This window comes from Asterias amurensis, chromosome 18 (genome assembly GCF_032118995.1).
Source record: "Asterias amurensis chromosome 18, ASM3211899v1".
In the NCBI taxonomy this organism is placed as follows: Eukaryota; Metazoa; Echinodermata; class Asteroidea; order Forcipulatida; family Asteriidae; genus Asterias; species Asterias amurensis.
In genome coordinates, this window is record NC_092665.1 from 2218367 (window position 1) to 2245318 (window position 26952).

Consider the following 26952-nt stretch of genomic DNA (forward strand, 5'->3'; position numbering starts at 1 on the left):
GACAATAAAAATCAGTAAGTTATTTACAAACCTGTAGAGAAAACAAAAATCAATAAGTTATTTACAAACCTGTAGAGAAGATAAAAATCAATAAGTTATTTACAAACCTGTAGAGAAGATAAAAATCAATAAGTTATTTACAAACCTGTAGAGAAGACAAAAATCAATAAGTTATTTACAAACCTGTAGAGAGAAAAAAATTAACACATTATTTACAAACCTGTTAAGTGGATACTAGATGGATTACACTTATGGCAGTGATCATAAGAGGAACCAGAACATATCCCCTTTTATAAAATCTCGTTACTTTATAAAACAATCTTAGATTCAAGCAGTTTTTACTTATTTTGGTCGACTAGTTATGCTAGTAGAATCAAAGGCATCGTATTTGACAAAATACGATGCCTGTGCATACAAGCTAGTTCCCAATACAACAAGCGTGTTCGTTGCCTGCATACGGAAAATCATTGGAACCAGACTATTATACAGGGTCACGTCTTCATATGAAAGGAGCTCAACAATTGGATCGTAAAAAGTCTCTTATTCCTACAGACCAATCAAAATTATTCTTATAATAGAACAAGAATAATCCAGTTGTGAGAATGAATGGAACGACGTTGCCGTTCAATTATAGTGAGCGGCCCCCGGGAAAACTGAGTTTTATTATCCCTTTAGGCTCTATTATGAATTTAGCAATGGGTCCAAAAATATTTCATCGAATGGCATGAATGAAGAAAACAATAGTCAGTTTCTTCCTCCATGGTGGTCATACCGAAAGGGGGATTATCTTTATAAACATGCATGCAGCATGGTGACGCAAACATAAACATAATACGGTGTCAGGAAATGCGTTTTCCCCTATATATCACTCTAAAACATACCTTGATATCTCCGGTCATCCTCTGACGAACCGCCACATTGATACGAAGCCTATGGGTGGGCTTAGGAGACATTTTACAGGTGAAAATATCAACGTGACCAACGACTCGACAACGTTCAAAATTCCCCCTTTCACTGCCTACCTAAAACTGAACGACAGAGGGCGCACTCCATAAAAAAGGGTAGTCTCTTATTCAGACGTCCCTTATTCAGATCGTACAAAACTTCGTTCAACTCACCTACACATCATGACCCTGCAGGAAATACTTAGCGCTTTTTATCATTTTGAAAAAAGACGCATTATAAATACGGTTTTTACAGCATCTATTAAACAAATAATAATATGGTAATTTTCCTAAATTTTATGAGAACATTAATTAAATAACATTTTTGTTTACTTTCTTTGAGCCTCAATAACAAAAAACTGCAAAAGAAACTGTATTGATGGAAATAGGATAATAATATCTCACAATATGAAACTTCTCTTTGTGCCTAAATGCTGTGGCAAGTCATCATGCCTTTCATTTCTGGTGGAAAAAAACATCTATTGGCCGCAAATACAAGTTACTTAATTAAAAAAAACTCTTGGAAACTTTTTTGTTAAAGACATTTGACACTATTGGTAATTGATTGTCAATGACCAGTCTTCTTACTTGGTGTATCTCAACATGCATAAAATAACAAAGCTGTGAAAGTTTGAGCTCAATCAGTCGTCGACTTTGCGAGATAATAATGAAAGAAAAAACACCCTTGTCACACGAAGTTGTGTGCGTTCAGATGCTTGATTTCGAGACCTCAAATTCTAAATCTGAGGTCTCGAAATCAAATTCGTTGAAAATTACTTCTTTCTCGAAAACAACTTCACTTCAGAGGGAGGCGTTTCTTACAATGTTTTATACTATCATTCTCTCCCAAGTAAGGTTTTATGCTAATAATTTTTTTGAGAATCTACCATAAAAGACGGAAAGCAAATTATTTGTTGCCGAGCAAGCATAAACTATGGGCCATGCCCTGGTAAACCCGGTTCCGCTAAGTAAGATTGGTCTGTGCTTAGCAGGCTTTTTCTGGCTTTTTTTTTAGCTACCTGCCGTTGACGGCGTTTGTAAAAGTGACGTCATCTGTGGGATGTTTAAAAGCAATACCAGACGTTTCCTAGCATCCCACTTTGTTTTACATGACACTTTCGTCTTCTTTGCAGCAGCAGCAGACTCTGGGTGCGTTCGATTAGCTTCCCTGGGTCGACCCCGATCTGTCCCCGGTGCGTTCGAATAGCTTTGACGTCATTCCAGGGGCTCACCCGGGACAGCCCCTAGTGCCCTGCTTGTGGAGCGGGTCACTTGGGGCTGGCCCGTGGTGCATAATGTCACCACGAGGGGGGGGGGGGGGGGGGGGGGGGGGCGAGTGTGATCGTTGGATTAGCTCTTGTCAGGGGCTCCCCGAGTGAGCACACCAGGGTCGACCCAGGGAAGCTAATCGAACGCACCCATAGACTGCAAGACCCATGAAAACAGTTAACAGGGGGATTGCATTTCCGTTTTGTTTTTTGTTTTTTTTTATTTTAATTTTTATATATGAATAAAGGGGCACATCTCAAAACTTCTTCAGCTGGTATCTTGTTAATTGAATAACTCTGGATTTCATGTGGAAATGGTGACACATGACCATTGTAGAATATTGCCGCCAGAAAATGAAACGGAATGTAGGTCTCTCTTGAAAACAAGTCTTAGGGACTATAGAGTATTGCAGGGTATCATGGAAAGATATGAACAGACCGCGAACTTAACAAACGAAGCCAGTTGACAATTAATTCCAGATTTTGACTTTACTTTATCATAGCAGTTTTGTTTATTTATGTTACTCATTCACAGTATACTAATCACGATATCACAATTTCATCATTGGCTTTTTGAAGCCTGAAGTCTTCATTCCTTAATGACTGTTTTTTTCTAGTATTTTTTTCTCCCAAGTAAAATTACAGTTACTCACAATGGGGTTAAGACATGGTGCAGAATCGCCTAAAAAAACCTATATTATTTTATTTATTATTAAACAAATATTGAACTATAATGAGAAATTTAATTCAATTTAAATGGTCTTCCAGTAGGAACCAGTTTCATGACTTAAATGGTCTTCCAGTAGGAACCAGTTTCATGATTTGGCCATCTTGGATTTCCCCAAACTAAACCGAGACTGGAAGGAAAGATAGTCCGGTTCCTTTTTTGTACAGGGATTATCATCATCCCATACTGTCAATGATATACAGGGAACATGACCAAGCTGGTGGCAGCACCACGTTGGTCTACTCATTCTGTAGGCTTACTGTAAGCCAAACGAATGCTCATGTTTTTGAGATTGTGCGGGGAAAACAATGGGCCATAAAGCTACAATTTTAAAGTGGTGCAAGGAGGCATTAGCTTAGATGTTTTTTAGTTATGGTCTACTTCATTATACTCTGCCATATTATGATAGTACTATTTATAATTACAACTAAAAACTACAGGCAATAAATATTAGGCGCCTTTGTATAGGAAAAGTTTACATAAAAAAAATTATGTGCACAGCACCATTAGAGAAGGGGCTCATACAACCCACATTTAAAAACCCCGTATAAATATTTTTTTTTAAACCTTCAAAAAATAACTTCTCTAGCTATACTTTATCACTCGGTTATACATTTTACAGATGGTAGCTGACAAGGTTGGCACCCCTCTGTACATATAATAGTCTGCACCAGTGTGTATGATTAGTATGCAGCTAGAAGGTTCCATTCTGACAAACGGGGGTTAATTACGACGTAATCAACTAGTCTAAAATGATATATACGTACATGCAGCAAAACCATTTCAATCAAGTTTTATAATTTACAATAAACGTCACTGAGCACCATTTTGAATAAACCACTTGCAAATGACATCACAAGCCTGAAACAGCGCCCTCAACTAGGTCATTTACCATTGGATGAAAGTTGTGCGCAACGCGTAAATGCGCGTGCACATTTGTTTGGCCTCAGCAATGTCGCCCAATGCACGTGGGTCTATTGAAAAATAAAAACAAATTTTTCGCAATTTCAGTGAAATCCTTTCAAGGATAAATCTTAACTGAAAAATCTTCAGAGACATTTGAAAAATTCATACATGCATTTTCACAAAAACAAGTTTTCACAGCTACAAAAATCAGCAAAATTAAACACCTACAGACCCCCACAATATGCTGAAACGGTGCAACTACTTTTTTTCTTTACCACCATAATTAATAGGTACTACAAACAGCTAACACTTTCCTCTCGTCTCTTTAATGAATATAAAATATGTATTACTAAATTAAGACATAGAAACTCTTGGATTAATCGTTGAAAAGTAAAGACAGAGAACAACGATATAATTTTCGTCAATAGAATTCGTGCAAGTTTAGGAAAATACTCCCCTGATGTGTGTGACTAAGGACTTGCAACAAGTCTACTCATCAACCATAAAACTATTTTCGTTTTAACAAAGAATATTGACTAGAGCTGGACTTGGGCCAGGTACCCTCTGGGCTAACATGCCAGTGCTCTAGCAACTGAGCTATCTTGCCCTAAAAGTTGGTGGTCTCCCAATTTTGTTAATAACTTTGTTCAGGGGTGCCAGTCAGAAGCTATTTGATCTGTAACTGCCATCAAAGCCAGGGATCACACCCAAGTTTATGATACAGCCCGGTATTAGGCAGTAGAGGGATCACCTTAAAGGAACACGTTGCCTTGGATCGGACGAGTTGGTCCATAAAAAGCGTTTGTAACCGTTTGTTACAAAATGCATATGGTTAGAAATTGCGTGGTTTTCCTTTTACTTTGCGAACTAACACGGTCGGCCATTTACGGGAGTCAAAAATTACAAATGCTTTTCAAAAAACCAACTCGACCGATCCAAGGCAACATGTTCCTTTATAAAAGGGATGCAACTTTTTCATCTGAAAATATCAAGTAATAAACCACAACAGAAATTATTGGGTAAATTATGACATCCATACTTTCTGAATTTCCACAGACACTTCTACATATCTTCACTTCCCCGATAAGATCCAAGAGTTCTTTAAGTGTTTATTGTGATAAAAAATACAAAGAAAATATCTAACCCCAAACCATTAAAAAACACCCTGTACAGGAGTGATATAAAATAAGTTAACATATAAAGTCAAGACCAACCAATCAAATTGATTGTTTGATTCAAAAATGACCAATCACACATCATGATTCACAAAAAGATGAACCAACGATTTAGTACCTTGCAAGATGTTCCCGTCTTTAGTTTTTAAAAAAAATTTGTGATGAGCTGTTTTAACTTTTAACTTTAAAAAATAGCACCATACTGAATGAAAGCTGGAAGGGAGACTACATTCTACTGTCTCACTGTTATCTCTTTTGTGCATAATCAAAGTTAGACTCTTCTCAATCCGTTTTTACACCAATTATGCATGATGGGACATCAGACATCAGCCGTTTTTATGCAACAAACGCCAACAAGCGATTGACACTATTTTCAAAAATTTTCTCATGGCATGGCTATTGCATTTGAATGAAGTTATTAATGACCAATTAAAACGCCACCAATATCAATGCATCTGTATAAGTCAATGAAGACAAAATTGCAGAAATTAACACAAACAAAAACTGACTCCATGTCTATATTTGTTTTGCTCTGATCATAAATCCTGACATAAACTGGTACATCAAACAAAAACGCTAACAGTTTTGTTTTCTTCTTCTAGTTTTTAAAAGTAGAAAGCATACGGTTACAAAACAGGAACAACGGCTACAAATCAATTGACACAGTTGAGAACGTTGACTGCGTCTAGCGACGACTCCCAGAGATTGACGTGCATGACGGCATCGTAGCCTTCCTTGGTGATTCGTAGATCAGAAATGCAACCCTCTATTCCATTGGAGTATTTCTTCCCAGTGAGTTTCATTGCATCTGGGGCGCCACCTGTTGGAACAAAAAAAGAGTTGACAATTTTGTAACCTAGGGAGATTATTATGTAATAATAGTCTTATATAGCGCACTTATCTTCCAACATGGTACCCAAGGCGCTACATATATACACACTTGTATGTAGACCATAATGCCCAGGGTGAGTGTCATTTCGGTTAAGAATGGCCTGAGGGCCTTTGTATCCCACGACTTGCAAGACTTGCAATCACAAGGTTGTGCATGGGTTCGAATCCTACCAAGCTAACCACTGATTTCACACTTACTAGAATAAGTATCGTCATCTAGTTAGGCTCTTTGTTCTACATCTCAGCAAAGCAAGAGTGTACGTATGCGAACACAAAACCTGATTTCACGCCGAGACACCCAATATTCCTTCGTTCATTCTTATAGGCCTCCAATCAACCCACAACACCCACAGCAATTGCCGTGGTGCCCAGTGCTTTTGCCATGGTGCCCTTTGCAAGGTTCCAATACACAATTACATTCTCCTCATAGAGGTGCCCCTTTCCAGAGGACAACTGCTCTGCCCCTTCAAGAGGAAAACTGCTGTGCCCCTTTAAGAGGAAAATTGCTGTGCCCCTTCAAGAGGAAAACTGCTGTGCCCCTTCAAGAGGAAAACTGCTGTGCCCCTTCAAGAGGAAAATTGCTGTGCCCCTTCCAGAGGACAACTGCTCTGCCCCTTCAAGAGGAAAACTGCTGTGCCCCTTTAAGAGGAAAATTGCTGTGCCCCTTCAAGAGGAAAACTGCTGTGCCCCTTCAAGAGGAAAACTGCTGTGCCCCTTCAAGAGGAAAATTGCTGTGCCCCTTCCAGAGGAAAACAGCTGTGCCCCTTCAAGAGGAAAAATTGCTGTGCCCCTTCAAGAGGAAAATTGCTGTGCCCCTTCAAGAGGAAAATTGCTGTGCCCCTTCGAGAGGAAAACTGCTGTGCCCCTTCAAGAGGAAAACTGCTGTGCCCCTTCAAGAGGAAAATTGCTGTGCCCCTTCAAGAGGAAAATTGCTGTACCCCTTCAAGAGGAAAATTGCTGTGCCCCTGCAAGAGGAAAATTGCTGTGCCCCTTCGAGAGGAAAACTGCTGTGCCCCTTCAAGAGGAAAATTGCTGTGCCCCTTCAAGAGCAAAGTTCAAAGACTATTCTTACCTAGATAGACACTGCCTTTCACGTTCAGCATCTGCAGGAATCCAGCCGACTGGCCGCTAATCTCATCATCGTCTACGATGACGGTTCCTTCACGTCCACGTCTGTGAACTGTAACGTTATGCTTCAGTCCATCATTGACCTTGACCTTTGACCTGATGCTGGCCTCTCCACTCCCCAGTTGGTATCTGTTAATGATAGACAAAATTATAACAACATTTGATTGTCAACACTTAAGCTACAATCCCAGCCATAACTCCTTGGGCCCCTGTTCAATGTTGGCTCTCATTGCGTGGTCTGCTGAAATCCCATCAACATTGAGCGGGGGGGACGGGGGAGAGGTTGTTTATTGTCAGGGGGGGAAGTGGACAGGGATTGTATATTGTAACATTGCGAATGGGTTGCCCAAGCATTTTTGCCGGGATTATAGACTGGTTTCCACAAAGGTGCGCTTTAAAATAAGCTGGAACACCAAGTTCTGGTGGGTAGGTCATCAGGGTGTGGGGTCAAACCTTTCATGACACTTTTGTCTTGAGGGCACTAACTATAATTGCTTCTCTTCACCCAGCAGTAAATGGGTACCTGTGAGGCCAGAGATGGTTCTTGCGATTGATTTAGCTTAGTGCGCTAAAAACTTGGCAGCCCAGGCTGTATACTCCCAAGGTTTCAGGAATGAAATAAATGACCAAGTGACCAGCCGTCAATTTCACCGAACTCCTCCTAACTTAGGATTAATCTTAGGACTTAGGATGAGTAAAGTTCTGTATCCAAAGACGCTAGGACGCATTGAACCCATTTTAAGTTCAGACGGGTTACTCGTCCTAACTCGAGGTAGGATTAATCCTAGTGTTTCGTGAAACAGGCTGCTGGGTAATAATGTTTGTGCACCATGAGTGTCACACTAGCTATTATTATAATTTGTTAGTCAATCATTACCAACCATGTACCACATCTAATATTTGTATACTGGACTTTTCAGAAGTGACTTACCCAAACACTAGAGTACCGTTAATCAGACCAACTGAGATGAAATCATGCATTGCTCCGCTCTGGCCTTCTCCCTGGATTCAGAAAAAAAAACAGTGTTTCAAAATATATTAACTATAAATATAAAACTATTACTAGCAGTAAGCCATATGCCACCATCCGCTGCATTAGAAAAGCGGTACGTTCCCTCGTTTTGCCCAACAGTAACATTCGTGAGCTTGCACATTAAAAGTTTAATGGGAGACTTTTGGGACTCTTGGTGGCAGCAGACTTACCAGGTAAAATCCATTGTTCTCGGTAATGTGCGCAGGTTCAGAACTACGTAAACAATGGAAATTTACCTGGTAAGTCTGCTGCCACCTAGCGTTTCAAAGTCTCCTATTACATGGGAGAACTTAAAGCATAAACCGAAATCATGGTTAGAAAACGACCTTCCCCGTGATGAAATGGAACTTACCACTCCCTGCCACAGGAGGATACCATTTGATGAGAGGGTGGAGAAAACAAAGTTAATCGTCTCCTTTGACGTACTGCTCCCTCGTTCCCTTGGAATGATGCTGCCTGGTAGTTTGACATAGCTGTTACCGGTGAAACTTGCGCTGTAGTCAAACGTCTCGGCTGTAGTGTTTAACAGACACATGAAAGTTATCATTGACCATGAACTGTGAACTTTACTCAGTATGACCCTATATAATGTTTCTCAACACATTTGTGACACAAGGGTGTTGTAGGGTGTCATGGCCGAGTGGTTAAGAACATCTAATTCAAGTTCTGGTTGTTGAGTCATCGGAGTTTGACGGTTCGGGTCCCAGTCGTGATACTTATGTCCTTGAGCAAGTTACTTTACTATAACTGCTTCTCTTCACCAAGGGGTATAAATGGGTACCTGTGAGGGCAGAGGTTGACATTGTGTATGTAAAAGCCTTCGAAGTGCTTAGGTTGCCCGAGTTGTAAACTCCCCATGGAGCTGAGAAAGATTTAAGGAATGTTATTGGCCAAATGACCAGCAGCTGATTTCACAAAAACGCAAGGATTAATCCTGTCTCGAGTTAAGACGAGTAATCCTCCCTTACTTAGGATGGGTTCAATTCGTCCTAACGTCTATGGATACAGAACTTAACTCGTCCAACATGTAAGTCCTAAGATTAATCCTAATGTTAAGAAGAGTTTGGTGAAATCGACAGCTGAGCACTAATCTAAAGCGCATTGAGACGGTTATTGTGAAATGCGCTTTATAAGAATTTGTTATTATTTACACTGTCCCGATTTTACTCACCTATCTCACAGTGGTCACCAGTGAATCCTTGAGGGCAGAGACAGCGATACTCGTCGCCACCCATGGGGTCGCAGCTTCCTCCGTTCTGACACGGCTGATCAACGTGACATGGTCCTACTTCGGTCTCGCAGTGACGACCTTGGGACAAGTAACAAGAAGATGGAACTTTAAAGTTGACATCATGACTTAAAAGGTAGTATACAGAGTAGGAGACTTTTGAGACGCTGGCAGCAACAGACATAATGGTCCTTTTTTACGGCTCTGAGCGTGTGCGCGCATGCTCAGTATTGCGCGAGTACATAGGTCTGAGCTTGCGCACTATTGTGAAATAGGACCGTCTAAAAGTCTCCCATTGGCTAGGATGAAAAACATGATTGTTTAATTTCAGTCTGAAAGCCGACTGATTAGGAAGTTCATACTGGAACAATTTTTTTCTGAGGATTTTGTCCACAAAGAATGATGGCAGGGTTTTGTCCTGTCCCCTCCTAACCAAATTACTGACCCCTGTTGATTGACACCCCTTCTAGGGTGTGTGGTATGGTCCCGCTTAGGATATCATGGCATACAAGCCGACCAGTGGGTTGGACGTGGTTAACCCTTTCTTTGGCGCACAGATTCATTTTGTAAAAAGCAACTGTTGACAGCTCAACAATGGCTCTAAACAACCGAATGATAGCGATATTTATGGGAATTGTAGTTTTAAAGTTATGACTATTATAAAAGTCCAATTTAACGTGTTCTTGGTGGTCATAAGCGACCGCCTTGTGCACCAAAGGGTTAGACAATCTCTCTCTCTCTCTCTCTCTAGTTGACCGAGGTTCGCCGATCCCTGTCTATCTCGCATTAGGTTGGGAAGATTAACTGGAAGCACCCCGATGTCCCTAGCAACTACATCTGTATAGCTGAGCTTCTGTCTTCCCCTGTTTCTCCTTCCATGTTTTGGTGACCAGTTGATAAGCTGAGAGACAGGTTCCGGGTTAAACAATGGAAATATTAAAATATGGCAGCTTGTCCTAACAGCGCCTCACTGAAGGTTTTGAAACAAGGAAATACCTGTGTATTCTGGTGGGCATGTACACAAGTACTCATCGTCCATCGTGGTACACGTGGCTCCATTCTTGCACTGGTTACGAGAGCAGAGTTGTTCCTCGATACATTGCTCTACGTTAATATTCTCCTTAGCGTCACTGATCAGACCAATACCAGCTCCGTCAATCTCAATCTGAAAAAATCACAAAAAGATTAAATCATGAAAACAGTTATCCAGAGTATAAAGTTAGTGGCAAATTAGTGGGAGTCGTCTTAAAAAATTCATATCAAGTAATAAACCGAAGGGAAACTAAATTTTTAATAATTTTGGGTTGGACAAAGAAACATTGAAACAGGATTTGAACCTCCGAACTCTGGATTCTGAAGTCTCGAAATCAAATTCGTGGAAAATTACTTCTTTCTCGTAAACTCTGTTACTTCAGAGGAGCTGTTTCTCACAATGATTTTTACTATCAACAGCTCTCCATTACTCGTTTCCAAGTAAGGTTTTAGGCTAATTATTATTTTGAGTAATAACCAATAGTGTCCAGTGTCTTTAAGCCCGGGCAAGTACGCCAAAGACAGTACTAAGGGTCAACTCTTACCTCTGCAATACAGCCCTTGAAGCCCTTTTCTACTCCGAGGTCGGCAGGCACCTCGTACATGGGATCGAGCCCTCCAAGGTACATCAACATCTTAAGGTTCAAGCCACGGCTCGATCCGGGAGACCGACCCTTCACCGCCTCTCCAGAATCGATCACGAGGGAGCCCTCTCTGGAGTTACGCTCAGCAACAAGAGAGTACCATTGGCCGGCCGTCAGGTTCTTAGTGCTCTCAATGATTGCAGGTCCTGGTGGAGAATTGAAAAAATAACTTAAAATAATTCTGAGATGAACAGCAACTTTGGAGTAAACAGACATTTTCCTAAGTTTGGAGATCTTACTCCAGTATTTGTGGTACATGACATGCAACCTTGGTTTGCATTACTCTCACACTCCTGAGTAAGGGTGATAAAGTTACATTAAAGGAACACGTTGCCTTGGATCGGACGAGTTGGTCTATAAAAAGCGTTTGAAACCGTTTGTTATGAAACGTATATGGTTAGAAAGATGTTTTAAAAGTAGAATATAATGATCCACACAAGTATCTCTCAAAATTGCACGGTTTTCTTTTTACGTCGCGAACTATCACGGTCCGCCATTTATGGGGGTCAAAATTTTGACCCCCATAAATGGCCGACCGTGTTATTGGACGAGGTAAAAAGAAAACCACGCAATTTCGAGGCATATTTGTGTAGATCATTGTATTCTACTTTTACATCATCTTTCTAACCATATGCATTTTATAATAAACGGTCAAAAACGCTTTTCAAAGACCAACTCGACCGATCCAAGGCAACGTGTTCCTTTAACTCTTAAAGGTATTTGGGCAAGAGAAAATCTACCACCATAATAACTTTGTAGTACTTATAGCTTGATAAAATTTGTTGAATTCTACAGAATTGGTAAGTTTAATAACAGCATTTTTTCATTTTAGTCTGAAAGCTCAAATGTTTATGGTCGATCTAAAAAACCATGAACACTGTCTTCGACTATTTGTCTACCAATCGTGTAGTACCTTTAAAGAAACATATCCAAACAAACAAACAAACAAACAAACAAAACAAACACACAAACAAACAAGGAGAAGACACAATTTTATAAGACTGAACCTGTTCCGCTGTCATACTGGAACACCACACGTCCGTTGCGGACCACCAAAGTGATGTAGTCGCCTTTGCCCTTCGCATTCTGTCCGTTAAACATAAGAATGCCGTCTTCCGTCGTTGTAGGTTTGAACATCATCGCAATCTGAACTTTCCGAAGGGACTCTTGAAGGCCGGGGTAAGCAATGAAGGAGTTACCGGAGAAAGACGGCTCATAAACAGATGCACCTACGAGAGATTTTCGATTTTTCAAAGCGTTAAGCGATCATCTGTTTATTAAGAAAGAAATGGTGTTACCAAATAGCCATCACCATGGGGGGGGGGGAAAGGTCAAGGGGTCAATGGGAGGTGCATAATTAGGATTCACCGAGGATGGGAATGGGGTTACCATGCAGTGTGAGTGTCATTTATTTTGATTGGCCAATTGATAAAATGCCAGATGTTTCACCGAATTCTGATCATGAAAATGAACAAATGAATCAATGTGAAATGATTTAGGAAACGACGATGCTTTTCAAATCAACTCAACAACCATGTTTGTTATAAATGAATGTTTTTTTTTGTTTTGTTAAAAAATTAAAAATCCTGTTTTGGATTGATTCTTGCACCTGATTGGATGACATGTTTTGATTGACAGTAATCAATTGGCCAATGGGATGCAGTGTTTTGGCCTTGTACAAGCTAGGCCACTCCCACCTTAAAAACTACATCCTTGCTGTTAATATATTTATCATGCAAAAAAAAACCATGCTGTGACGTGCAGAAGTGGTGCATGCCAAAACCGGTTAGATCCCCCAACGTGCATAAAGGTGAAACAACTTAGAAGTTATAAGGGTGCAATTAAAGTCCACCGAATTAGAATAAGTACAGCATTGGTTGTCTTTTATAAGGGGTACTGTTGTCATGATAGGGTGTCATGGCCGAGCGGATTAAACACCAAACTCAAACTCTTGTGATTCTGTTCAGCAGAGTGTGGGTTCGGCATTGTCCCTGAGCAAGACACTTAACTACATGCTTCTCTTCACACAGGGGTAAATGGGTACCTGTGAGGGCAGAGATAGTTTATGTGAATGATTAGCTTGGAGTGCGATAACTCGCAGCACCGGCTGTGTACTCCCCAGGGAGCTGAGATGGTTTAAGGAATGAATTAAGGCTCAGTAACCAGGGGTAATAATGTTGGAAGAGCTTTGAGACGCCCTTCGGGTGTGAAAAGCGCGATATAAAAACTGGTTATTATAAGGGTACTAAGATTATTATTATTATTATTATTATTATTATTATTTTTTTTTTTTTATATTTTTAATGCAAGTCGCCTGACACACAAGGCCTGAAGGCCACTTCAAGGTGTGGGCTACAATTATTTTTTCCAGAGGCCGTTGCCACCTACTCCTAGGGCTGAAACAGGGTTACCCCTTTCACAGTCCATACGAATGTAGGCTTAGGTATCATCAATTCGAAGCCTGGCCGGTAGAGCAGAAGGCACTATCTCCCCTGATTATGATAGCCCTGTGGTCGTTCATGGAAGTATAAACTTCAGAGCTTTGTTTACACTAGTTGGACATTTTGACGGGTCCTCAGATATTTTCACTGTCATTTTAGTGGCATGGGGACCACTGTTATGGGAGGACACTGTACTCAATGCTGTACTTATAACGTTAAATCAACATTTTGTTTAGTTATTGAAAACATTAAGAGCCCAAATAAAGAACAATTTTTTAAAAGTTACTTCCAAGATGAAACTCTGGCGTCAGGAGCACAGAAATTATTCTCGTCATAAACAAATATTATGCACTTTAACGAACGAGTACTTATTTCCCTAGACACACATTACTAGTCCAGACTTCATTTTATGCACAAATTATTTCCCAATTTCATGGAGCGCAGCTCAAGCCAAATTTTAAAAACCAAAACATTTTCTGCTGAATTAAAAATTGCGGGAACCAGTCACACAGTATGGCAGGGTATTTTGGCTGGTTAACATTTTCCGCTAAGCAAATTGCTTGTGCTTAAGAAGCTGCACTATGAAACTGGGCACATGGTCCAATTTCATGGAAATGCTACTGATACGGCTACTGATACCTCTTAACAAACCAACAAAGTCACAAGCTCTAACTAAGCGCAGACTTCCCGTGGTAAGCAGTTCACATGAAATTCGGCAAGGATCTCTCTAAATTTCTCTTGTCAAAATGCAATTAGATTGGCAACAAAATGTTAAAAAAACAAAGGGCAGCGACATGAAATATTTTACCGGCTCCACCACCCAAGGCAACAACTCTTCCATCTATATCACTAACAATATACAAATAGCACTCCGCACTTTAGAACCAAAGTACCCTGATCTCAAACAACGAATCAAATCTCACTGACGCCTAAGCGTCCTATGCTTACTCGCGTGTCCTGACTATACTGCAAGTGCGGCTTGGTGCGTCGGTGATGCGGTGATTGCGGAAGCGTGGAATACTGGGCATTTTGAGCAAAAGTGATGTCATAAGTGCGAAGTGCTATTGGAATGTAATGTTAAGTACTGAGCAATCGGGCAATACTTGGATGATAGTAACTGAAAAATAACACTCCATGCGCAGACTACCGGGCAAAAGGGTGGCGCAAGACACAACCCTTGCACTTAAGGCTGTCGAGGTACAAGCTGCATACGTCACATGTCACATCTTGACTATATGATTGGTTTAGAGCACAACACATGATATGTCTTAGTTTTACTAGAAAGCCGCGCGAATTCAACATGCTATACATGTACACGCAGCAAACACAAAGAACTATACCCGTGGTGCAACAAGAGTACTTCATGTATTCCCATAGTAACAGCAGCTTCTTGGTACATTACCATGACAATAGGCACAGTACATGTATATCTTTGGGGTGTTATGAAATAAATAGTAACTGCTTTTACTCGTGATTTGGTTAAATCTACGACTCCCGTTATGATCCTCGGCACTTTCTACTTTCCCTCGGCGGAACGGGCAGAGGATCACCTTGGGCGTGGTAGTTTGAACTATAGATAGCACTTGAAGCAGTCAATATTTGTTTAGACCTTATGCACATGATGTCATATCAGTTGGACGCCCTCACCTAGAGGTTAAAAAAACAACCGTTCTTGGCCAAACCTGTGCACCGCGCAGACAAATCTGTGCGCTTTGATTGTTCCATCATCGTTTTACCTCCAAGATGGTGGCTGGATGACATCAATTCATAAGGTCCATATTCCTTATTATACACACACACACCCACACTCATGCGGACAATTCTATAGCATAACCACTACATACATTCTACTTATTCAATGCTTGGGAAAAAGCCGAAATAGTTTTGCATTTTCTTTGAAAATTAAATTGTTTACTAGAGGAAAAAACACTAAATCTCTAGTCTATTGAAGCATAAATCATATAGCATGCATTTCTATGAAGGGCTTTTAAAGAACTTTTTGGCAAAGTGAGTGACAGGAAATAATTTTATCAAATGATGACAAATATTTCACAGCAGGTAAAATATCTTAAAATGGTTTTGTTCAACTTCACCATCTAATGAAATATTTTGAGGGGCATTTGGTTGACAAATTTATGAAAAATAGGTAAACCATTGTTTTCATTATTATAGAGCTTGGTTGGGATCATTTCTGAGGAACAATTGTCCTTTCTTAAGATAGCATGAAACACTTGCCAACACCGTTAACCAAATAATTACAAAATGTTGCTAAATTGCCTTTTTTGTTGTCCTTTTACTAGGACAAACCAAGCCATGGCAAATATTTCAGCTGTGCTGCTGTTGAAGATAATGTACGGCATAAAATGACTTCTGACAAAAAAAAATATTGAAACTTTGAAAGCTGAATTTTCCCTCCTTGTTTTCTGCGAAGTTTGTTTTTTACAAAACTCTTTCCCTTATACCACCTTTAAAGGTAGTGGACACTAATGGTAATTGTCAACGACTAGCCTTCACAGTTGGTGTATCTCAACATATGCATAAAATAACAAACCTGTGAAAATTTGAGCTCAATCGGTCATCGAACTTGCGAGATAATAATGAAAGAAAAATTACCATGGTCACTCGAAGTTGTGTGTGTTTAGATGGTTGATTTCGAGACCTCAAGTTCTAAATCCGAGGTCTCGAAATCAAATTCGTGAAAAAATTACTTCTTTCTCGAAAACTATGGCACTTCAAAGGGAGCCGTTTCTCACAATGTTTTATACCATCAACCTCTCCCCATTACTCGTCACCAAGAAAGATTTTATGCTAATAATTATTTTTGAGTAATTACCAATAGTGTCCACTGCCTTTAAAAGTGTAAGACTACTTGTAACTTCTTCAATGTTTCCACAATCTTGGCTTTCAACTGAAGCAGTAGACTTATTTACACATTTGTGTTGTCATTTTAGCCTTTGAGAAAGACTCTGCTAGGGTCCAAAACGTGGGGCCATTAAGTATGTTTTGCACTTTATACCATGGGTCCTTTTGGTTGGTGAGTTCTCAATAGCTATTTTTTCTCACGCTTCACAAATGCCGTACATCAGCTTTCTGGAAATAATAATCTTGATGTGAAAGTGCGTGAAGAAACCCCTCATTTATGATTGGCAGTGAAACATGTGAAATGGGCCTGATTTGCAACAATCGTGTTTGATTCTAGAAGACGTGCTGGCTCGCACGATATTTTTCTGCTAGGATGAGCGTCAACTTCTGAAAGGTCCTACATGTATACAGGATTGAAAACATTTGGCCGCCATTTTTTGTGCAGAAAAAAACTAATAAAAATAATGGCCACTCGAATATTCATAATTTAAGACTGAGTTTTAGAAAATTAGTTTTTAGAAAAGACGTTACAGATTTGCCAAAATTAATCAGTGTTGTTTATATCAATGTTAATTTTCATTAGAGACACACTATTAATAGATTATATAAATGTAACAACAAATCAAACAAAAATGAGAAAACTTGTTTTTTGTCAGGCATTTGTTTGAACTTAATGATTTGAATTTGATTTCAATGTGATTTTAGTGGCAAATGACTTTTGACGACAACAAAAATGCTTCAATGTAAACTTTGGGCAATGCTGATTCAAAAATAATAAGTTGGAATGCACTTGGGAGATGGTATAAAAGTCAAGGGGTGATTTAAAATGAAAAACTTTTTAAGGGGTTGAAAGAGCTGCACACAAGTTAGCATAGTTCTAATCAGCCAAAACCACCCATCCCTATAACTCATTAATGGACTGTTCCGCATCAATGTACAGTTAAGAAGAAACCCTTGCTAAAAAGGTAGAGCGTTTTGATAAAAAAAAAATGTGTTAATCAAAGATCATTATGTCTTCAAAAGTTTTAGGTATTTTTTTGTACAGATTTTTAAATTGGAAATTGGAAAACTTTTCAAACTTGTTCTTGATTTCTTTTGATGTTTCTCATCTAGTTAAAGAAATATAAAGTTATCAAACTCTACCCTTCTTTGAAGTGTTTGATTCTCAACTGTGCCATTACTTCTGGACTGTTCCATTTGACTTTTAGGGGATTACTGTTGCGCAGCAAACAAGAATTTGAAAATGTTTTGGGAATAATTTTATAAAAAAATACCATTGTCTCCCTGAGCTCCGTGCTGACCACTACCCATGTTGATATCGCTGTCATCGTCAACTGGTAAACATAGCATGCAAAGTACCAGTTAAATATCAGTGCTGGTTAAATTACATTCAACTGACACGTTGAGGAGAGAATTCACCCCTCCCAAAGAATGGACTCTCCCACAACGGTGGTAAGTCTGGGTCAAAGTTGACACAGGCTTTCAACAAGATAATTAATATTTCATGTACATTGTACGAAGTACCGGTTAACCTGGGGAAAATTTTCAAATAAAGTTAGAAATGTATGAAAAAATGTCATTAAACCTCTTAGAGCTCATTCATTTGTTTATAATTATCTCCATTCACCATGCGTCGAGAAATGCTTGTATTGTTTTGTTTTTCTAACTTAATTTTCAGGAGAAAATGTTGAAGGCACAAATATAGGATTCGAACTGCCTTTAACCAGAACATTTATCATGGAAGAGTAGGGGTTAACCCTGGTGTTTCTGGTTCACATAGCAAGCTTTCTGAACATGTTTGTTAATTAAACTTTGTGGATACATGTACACTAATAAAACTGTGCTCGCACAAAATTGTATAAAAAAAAAAGAAATGAATGACGATCCATGCAAACAAATAAAAAACAGTCATCAACAATTTCACTGAATGAATTATCCCTATTTGGGCAAATATGCAAATGAATTATCCCTATTTGGGCAAAATATGCAAATGATTGCAGTCCTGTGAACATAAAATAGAGCAAGACATTTACATATTCATGACTTATGCAAATTTGTGTGGCAAACAATTCTGAATGGTGTAACAACAAATCTTGTAAATCATTCCTGCATGCTAAATTAAATAAAAGAATTGCCCAACAATCAATAAAACTCACACCAAAAAGTGCTTATATCCGAAATGTCTTCTTTTTAACAGCATTTGAGGATTAAAAAATTGCTAAATTATGGAAGGTATTAACCTTCAAAGCATTTCTGATTTGAATATTCATTCATATGCAAATGAGGCAAACTTGTCGATTATCATGCCTGAAAGTTTGTGTGTATAATAAACCATAATGCAAATTTGAATCAAACAAAGAAATTTTACAGAGTTTAAAGCGGTTTCCTGCATGAATTGAAAACATTTCCTTTAAATTAACTTAAAGGGGCTGTACTTGTGCCATCATGATCACAGTTGCTGCCTGGCCCTGCCCTGCATCATATCTAATATGTGCTGTAGATGGGTGAGAGTTTATAATTCCATGTATAGCCACACAACCCCTTTAAACTAAAATAACTTGCATGACAATTGCAAATTAAACAACATATTTGCAAATTTAATACAATTTATGATAGTCAAATTAAGCAAGTATGTCCAGATAATCAAAAAAAAATCTGATCTCTATCAAGGATTCATGAAACTGTCGTTTTTTAAATTTTAATTTCTTACCTAATTCACAGTGGTTCCCGCTTCGTCCTGGTGGACAGATGCACCGGTAACCAACAGGTCCAGGGTCCTCCTCACAGTAACCCAAGTTGCACAGACCTGAGTACCAACCAAACAAATGAAAGTCAGTAACAGTCAGGGCCTTAAAAACAGTGGACACTATTTGTAGTTACTCAAAATAATTACTAGCATAAAACCTCACTTGGTAACGAGTAATGGGGAGAGGTTGATAGTATAAAACATTGTGAGAAACGGCTCCCTCTGAAGTGGAGTAGTTTTCGAGAAAGAAGTAATTTTCCACAAATTTGATTTTGAGACCTCAAATTTAGAATTTAGTAAATTAGATTTGGAGGTCTCGAAATCAAGCATCTGAAAGCACGTCAATTTCATGTGACAAGGGTGTTTTTTCTTTCATTATTAACTCACAACTTCATGCATATGTCGAGATACACCAAGTGATAAGACTGCTCTTTGACAATTAACAATAGTGTCCAGTGTCTTAAATAGTAATAACTTAATAAAAGTATATACATTTGGTTTCGGTAATGCCATGTGGGTATCTACTTGCCAGGTAGAGTTTGTTTCTGTCTTGCTTAATTCTACTACCGCGGAGTAGATTGTTCAGGTGTTGGAGACACTTCTCAGTTCTGAAAAGAACTGCCCTGCTTTTAAATACTACCCGGGCAGAAGGTATAGAAAATTGGCGGGACTACTACTTTAGCTTATAGGATCATAATTAACTGCACTGCCGCGGAGTCAGTTCTTGAATTGGTCTCAATGTTTCGACTAGCTTGCTTAGTCATCGTCAGCAGATTGATAAAAGTAATTGTAGAAAATTGTAAATTAAAAGATAACTTTCTCAGAACATTTCAAAAACTGAAGGAGAAAATGTTTTACCGTCTCTACAGCGTTCCACATTGTCACACTGCATTCCCGTGAAGCCAGCTCGGCACCGACACTGGAAGCCAAACTCTGTACTGGCTTCTTGGCAGATTCCCTCATTCCTGCAAGGGTTGATGTCGCACGTCGGACAGGCATCGATGCCGACCCTTGACCCCAACTCGCTGGCGAGGTAAACCTTCTGGCCGCTGATGATAAACTGACTGATGCATCCTGGGATTTAAAACAAAAATGTGTAGTTGAAAAAAAGGGCGAGTGATAACTAAGGAGGGAAATTGACTCATTAGATTTTGAGGTGATTTCTCTGCTGCCGCTTCCCAGGATGTATGGTAAACTTGGGTGTGATCCGTGAAAAACAAAATGAATATACTTGATCCCCCCATGCATATTTAACATCTCACTTTGAACAAAATTGTTATTTTTGTACCACATGTCCTGGATTTAGCAAAATTCTTAGCTTTGCTTAGGTTTCAATTTTGGTTAATGTACACAGGTGTATGTTATTGTTTGTACAACATGTATGTGTTTAGAATATATACTTTGATGGGTTTGTTATTATTATTATTATGCCCGACCCAAAGCAGTGTGATAAGTGATTGATAAATGGGTCTTCAGTCCTCAATCCTTACCAATCCGACAACTTCATGAACAGGATTTCAAAAACTTTTTTGCTAAAAAAAAAAGTTTTGTCTTTCTCCAAGAGTATTGTTTATTATCACGAGTGTCGCTGGGCTTTCACTTACCAATAAACCCATTCTCAAAATGCACTGCTTTCGGGACCATATCAAAGTCTCTCACACCACCGAGGTACAACTTCTGGATGAGGTCAAGTCCAAGGAACCCTCCGCTTGAGTTACCGGTCACCTCCGGCTGGTCGTCCACCTGCATCAAGCCGAAGCGTTTGTTGCGGTACAGACGGACCGTGTGCCACTGACCGAGCTCCAACGGTTCCTGACTGGTGAGGGTTGCGAGGCCGGAGCCGAGTTCGTATTGGAACTCTGCGAGGTTATCGCGCATGCCAAAGGCGATGTAGTCTCCCATGTCGCCCTCCATTGTCTGACCGTTGTAGAGAATCAAACCTGTTGGTTGAATGGAGAGACAAGGGGCATGGGGAATTACATGAAGTACTGCTTATCTGCTCAGCAGGGGTGGATTTCACAAAGGTAATCCTAACTTAGGACTAGTCCTAGGCAATGCTAAGAGATAGGACCAGTCCTAAGTTAGGATGAGTTACCGGTCCTAACTTATGACTGGTCCTATCTCCTAGCATTGCCTAGGACTAGTCCTAAGCTAGGACTACCTTTGTGAAATCCACCCCAGAACTGTATAAGGTCCTAAGTGTGATTTGTTATGGAGTTTGTAAAACTGCTTTTGCATATATTTGAGCTCCTGGTAAACGGAGTTTCTTGAGCAAGAGTGGTATTTGTTTGGCAAAAGGAAACATTCATTTTGTAGGTTAAACACTCATGCCTTGTGACATGGAGTACAAACACGCACAAGCAAAAAATCCCTGCTAACCTGTGAAACACGCTAGAAGTAAGCAAGGAATTTCCCGCTTACATAACTGCCGACTCTATGCTAAGGTAAGCAGAGCCATGAAATTGAGCACTGGATAGTGTCTTGGGCTTACATTTTAAAGAAAAAAGGAAGTTCTCATTTGTTTTTGACAATCAGCTTCGTTTGTAAAAAAGAATACCCGACAAATTGAAGGACTGAACAAGATAATAATAAAAATAAAAAATAACAATATTAAGTTTTTATATAACGCTTTTTCAATGGGTGTCGCAAAGTGCTTCAAAACATTACCCCTGGTCAATGGGTATGTTCAGACAGCGTACTAAGTTAGACCCGAACCGGTTTAACTTTTACGAGCAGACAGCACTGAGTTAAACCCGATCCGGTTTATCTTTGGCTTTAAGTGGTCAAAGAAAACGCGACCCGTTACTCTAACATCCTGTTTATTGTCCTGTTCATTGGTCACCGTGTGTTTACGTAATGATTACGGAGGTCAATGGGTCGCCTGTTGTGAGTTAAACCAGATTTTTATTGTCCACACACAGTGTTAAAAGATAAAATCGAAGCGGTCTAAAGATAAACCCCCTCCCTGGACGGTTTATCTTTTGTGGATTGAACTCAATTCGGACTAACTTTAGATCCGTTCAGACACACTGAGTTGAACACGATCTAGTTGAACCATGAGTTAAACCAACTTTAGCACCCTATGGGCCTTAAACCATTTTTTTTAACTATCTCAGCTCCCTGGGGAGTATACAGCCTTGTGCAACAAATATGCGCTACTCAATCACAAGAACCGTCTCTGCCTGCCGAGGGACAAAAAATGACAATGACCAACCTTGAGAGCTCTCTGGTTTGAAGGATATGGTGATGTCAAACTCATGATAAGAGTTGTGGAGCGGAGGGAAAGAGATGTAAGACATAGGCATCTGGGTGAAATACGGGATCAACTCTGCAAGAAGAATAACACAAAATCAAAAATACTTGTCACACACAATTATAACCAAGTACAATTACTACCAGCCGCAGATTTCAAGAAACGCTAGAACTAATCCTATCTTGTTTTAGGACTAGTACCCCGTCCTATCTTAGGATTGGTTCAATGTGTCCTAACCTCTTTGGATACAGTATTTAACTCGTTAAATCCAAAGTTAGGAAGACTTTGGTGAAAACGACCACAGCAATTGCCATAGTGCCCTGTGCTTTTGCTGAGGTGCCCTTTGCAAAGTTACAAGTGCCCCTTTACTGGAGGAAAATGGCTGTGCCCCTTCAAGAACAACATTGGAGGCATGTTCATTTGATATCGAGAGGCAATGATTCTACAGTTGCCTTGAATTTCACTCTTAAGTAAGGTCTGTAATACTTTTTATTTTATTTTGTAATAACTTTCAAGAAAAGTACTCAGTCTATAGAAAGAAGAAATCGTACCTCCAACTGTGAGCGTAACAGGGAACTCCGAAGTTCCACGTTGGTTCGTCGAGCTACATATGTACACCCCTTCGTCATCCTCAGTCACCGACGGGATCGTCAGTTTACCATTCTCAATACTGTAGCTTAGAGGCAGCTCACCAGACTGCTTGTACCATGTGGTCTGCGGTGGTGGGAAACCGGTCGCAACGCATGTGAACTGAACCAGGGTACCGACCGGGGCGTTGCGCTCCTCTGGGATGACCAGTATCTGTGGCTTGGCTAAAATTTACGAAGAATATTTCGTTGACGTTTTTAAATTATCTCTGCCACATTGTCTAAACAGTTGCTCTAAGTAAGTCCCAAAACCCTGTGCAGCAATCTTCCCCATGATGGTGCAGCCATCTTGATTTTTTCCCATTCAACTCAATGTAACCAAACGGAGGCTGGAAGGAAGAATAGTCTGGTTCCTTTTTGTGCAATTATTATCATCCAGTACTGTTATTGGATACAGGGAACATGACCAAAATGGCCACAGCGTGGTAAAGGTCTAACAATACACATGGGTTGAAAGTGAGGCTTGAGGTAACAAATATAATCTTGCCCCTATGCATCAATGTTAATGGTTATGACCACAAAAAAAGGTCGCCGTTGAGATGTAGTTTGCTAATACTTAAAGGACAGCTGGGCCCAATTTCACAGAGCAGATTGCTTAACCTTTTTCTGCTAAGCAAAACTAAGCAGGATACCAGTAACTTTGTACTTTTAGTAAGCATAATTATGTTGTGCTTAGCAACTTTTTATGCCTAAGCAGCTCTATGAAATTGAGCCCCCGCTTTCAGAAAGATGACTAAATTGCAACTTCAACTACAAGTGTTTACCACTCTACTACAAAAAAATGTACAATGGGTATATGCAAATCGCTTACCATATTTGCAAATTACCTAACAGTATAGAATTGCGCAATCAACTCTGAATTCTCAATCAGTGTTTCCCCTGCCCATTGAAGTATCTCATTAGCATGATGAATTCAAACTAAAGTGGTAAATCGTGACTAAGGAAAAAGTCATTGTACCAGACATTGTTCAAATCCAACTCAACAATTGCTTCTTAAAAAAAAATTTGTGGGGGAAGATTTTTGCTTCAACTCACATTTAGGATGTAGATAGAATTTGTGCGAGTGTTAAATTTCTTCAATTTGTAGACTGTTAAATTTGCTTCTACTATCACTTCAAATTTGAACAATTTTGCTCCGTCCAGCAGGGAAAACACTGATTTACGCATTGTTAAGCCACCGAAAGTTGTCCAAGAATTCAACTCACTGATTCTAACTAAGTAAGTACCTAAAGGCTTGATATTTTACTTAATGTCTTTGGGAAGAAGAAGGCAGGATCAGAGTTGGATTATGAGAAAGGTGTGGGGAGAGGGTTAGGGTGGAGGCAAGGGTAGGGGGTGAGGGGTTAGGGTGAGGGTTAGAGTGAGAGTTGGAGGAGGGAAAGGGGTTATGGTGGGGGGGGGGAGGGGTTAGGACGAGGGTTGGGGGTGAGGGTTAGGGTGGGAGTGGGGGGTTAGGTTAGGGGGTGTGGGGTTGGGTGGGGGTTGGGGCGAGGGTGAGGGGTTAGGGCGAGGGTTAGGGCGAGGGTTAGGGTGAGGGGTAGGGTGAGGGCGAGGGTAGAGGTTAGGGTGGGGGTTAGGGTGGGGGTTAGGGTGAGGGCGAGGGTAGAGGTTAGGGTGGGGGTTAGGGTGGGGGTTAGGGTGAGGGGTAGGGTGAGGGCGAGGGTAGAGGTTAGGGTGGGGGTTAGGGTGGGGGTTAGGGTGGGGGTTAGGGTGGGGGTTAGGGTGGGGGTTAGGGTGGGGGTTAGGGTGGGGGTTAGGGTGGGGGTTAGGGTGGGGGCGAGGGTAGAGGTTAGGGTGGGGGTTAGGGTGGGGGTTAGGGTGGGGGTTAGGGTGGGGGTTAGGGCGAGGGTTAGGGTGAGGGGTAGGGTGAGGGCGAGGGTAGAGGTTAGGGTGGGGGTTAGGGTGGGGGTTAGGGTGGGGGTTAGGGTGGGGGTTAGGGTGAGGGTTAGGGTAGAAGTGGGGCGAGGTTGGGCTGGAATTTTCGCTTCATTCACCTTTTATTTTTGAGAGATGAGGATGGTGTGGGCTGGGGTTCCAGGGTGGGGGAGGGGCTTGATGATGGAGGGGGTTCAATAACGACCCAACTGACCTTGTACATACAGAATCACCTTAGAAGACTGCGACCCAACGATATTCGTGGCCGTACACAAGTACGTTCCCGCATCCTGAAGCTGCACCTGAGGGATCGTCATCATCCCTCCTTGAACGACCACCGTGATTGGCAGCTCTCCGTTCTCCCGACTCCATTGGATGACGGGTTCCGGATCGCCGCGTGCTTTGCACTCGAACGTGACGGACTCGCCGATGGCGATGAACTGCACTGTCGTGTGGATGCTTATTTTGACAGAAGGAGCGGCTAAAAGCAAAAAGGTTTTGTAAGCTTTCTACTAGCTAGCTAAAATGGATCAAACGACCCATGCTGTTTATAACTAAGCAAAGTCTGGAACACCGACTCCAGTTACTGCAAAATGCTCACTAAAACATTATAATCCCCAGACTAAAGCAAAAGACCTTTTAGTAAATTCTGCATAGAAATATCTAACAGCTCAATAAACTTGTAATGATAGAATAACTGTTATTAATAAAAAAAGTTTAAAAAAATGGACTAATTTTATGCAGCTTGATAAAATTGGGTAAAGGTATTATACAAGGTTGGTAAGCTAAACAAATATTGTTTAATTTCAGTCTGAAACTTCACTGATTATGAAAATAATACTTGACAATTTTTTGAGTATGAAATAAGGTAACAGTTAAGAAAAATGTACCTGAACACCCCCAAAACAAATCAGCTGATTTAAGTTGTAAAACCAAAACTAAGGACAATAACAATACCCAAACTTATATTGTGCATGGCTTTTCACTATTTTCTCCCATTTCACACAGCGGAATATAAAGGCCCAAATTTTCACAGGTTTGTAGCTCTCCCAATCCTGTATAATACCTTGAAAGTTGAAATCCAAAGATTCTACAACGATACTGAAGAATATAGGATTTGAGGCATTGCATGGTCAGGTACAGTGTATCAATATATATTTGGTTTGCGGTAACACCATGTGTGTACAAATGTACTTGCCAGGTAGAGTTTGTTCTTAGAGAACTGTCTTGCTTTATTAGTAGAATAAAGTAGAATAAAGCAAGACAGTTCTCTACGAACAAACTCTACTGAAGAACTACTGAAGAACTATCAAATCTATGAGCACAAAAAAGACAGAAGATACGTTTGACCTTACTCTAGACTACAACATTAAGTTACCTTGAAGAGATAGTCTGGTGTACGCTTTGGAGGAACCAGCAGTGCTGTTGGCCGTACAGATGTAGCGACCATCGTCCCCAACCTGTAAATTCTTGATGCTGGAAACAAATATGTCAAAAACAAATTACCAATCAAATCAACAATCCATGTCTTTTTGACGATTTCGATTCTAGTTTCAATTTTCTTTCAATACAAGTTTGGAACAGGCTGCTAAGTGGTTAAGAGCATCAGAATCAAGCTTTGGTGTATCTGATCAGCTGAGTGTGGATTCGAATCCCAGTCTTGACACCTGTGTCCTTAAGCAAGACACTTAACCATGATGGTTCATCCTCGGATGGGGCATGAAGTCCTGTACGTCATATAACAAATGTTAAAGAACCCAGTGTAGTCACTGCAACAAATCTGCAAGAGTTCCAGAGAGAAGCACTGCCAGCTATAAGAGGGATGGAGCTTCCAATCTCTCTCAGGACATATTGAAAACATCACATTCTTTTAAGCAAAATCTAAACCCTCCAAAAATCTAAAACTTTATACCTCAGAAGTCCGTTCTGTATGCTGTGCTGTACTGGCAGGAACCCTTCTTCTTTCTCCCAGATGATCACCGGTGGAGGACTACCAGTTGCTTGACACATGAACTCTATCGATGCTCCAATAGCCCTGGTTTCGCTAGCTGGGTGGACTACAACAGTTGGTGGAACTGGTATCATAAAAAGTAAAGAAATACAAATTTAAATTAGTTATATTTCAAAGGGAGGGGGTTTGTTCATTGTCAAG

The 26952-nt window shown here is 40.3% G+C and overlaps 1 protein-coding gene across 7 annotated transcripts in view; it reads right to left on the reverse strand.

The window, feature by feature from the left end:
• Positions 1-2686: 2686 nt before the first annotated feature.
• The window catches only part of LOC139950490 (basement membrane-specific heparan sulfate proteoglycan core protein-like), a 124381-nt gene continuing 100115 nt past the window's right edge, over positions 2687-26952 (reverse strand). For 6 of the 7 annotated variants that reach the window (XM_071949196.1, XM_071949193.1, XM_071949195.1 and 3 more), the window contains 17 exons: positions 26713-26875; positions 26179-26276; positions 25015-25281; positions 22830-23090; positions 22240-22353; positions 20630-20965; positions 19884-20099; positions 18990-19085; positions 17554-17613; positions 11984-12205; positions 10878-11122; positions 10297-10465; positions 9244-9381; positions 8425-8585; positions 7971-8041; positions 6984-7168; positions 2687-5840 (listed from right to left, as the gene is read on the reverse strand). In XM_071949196.1, the coding sequence (XP_071805297.1) occupies positions 5674-5840; positions 6984-7168; positions 7971-8041; positions 8425-8585; positions 9244-9381; positions 10297-10465; positions 10878-11122; positions 11984-12205; positions 17554-17613; positions 18990-19085; positions 19884-20099; positions 20630-20965; positions 22240-22353; positions 22830-23090; positions 25015-25281; positions 26179-26276; positions 26713-26875 (2969 nt within the window). In that variant the 3' untranslated portion in view covers positions 2687-5673. The remainder of the gene's footprint in view (positions 5841-6983; positions 7169-7970; positions 8042-8424; positions 8586-9243; positions 9382-10296; positions 10466-10877; positions 11123-11983; positions 12206-17553; positions 17614-18989; positions 19086-19883; positions 20100-20629; positions 20966-22239; positions 22354-22829; positions 23091-25014; positions 25282-26178; positions 26277-26712; positions 26876-26952) is intronic. The other variant, XM_071949190.1, reaches the window with a different exon arrangement.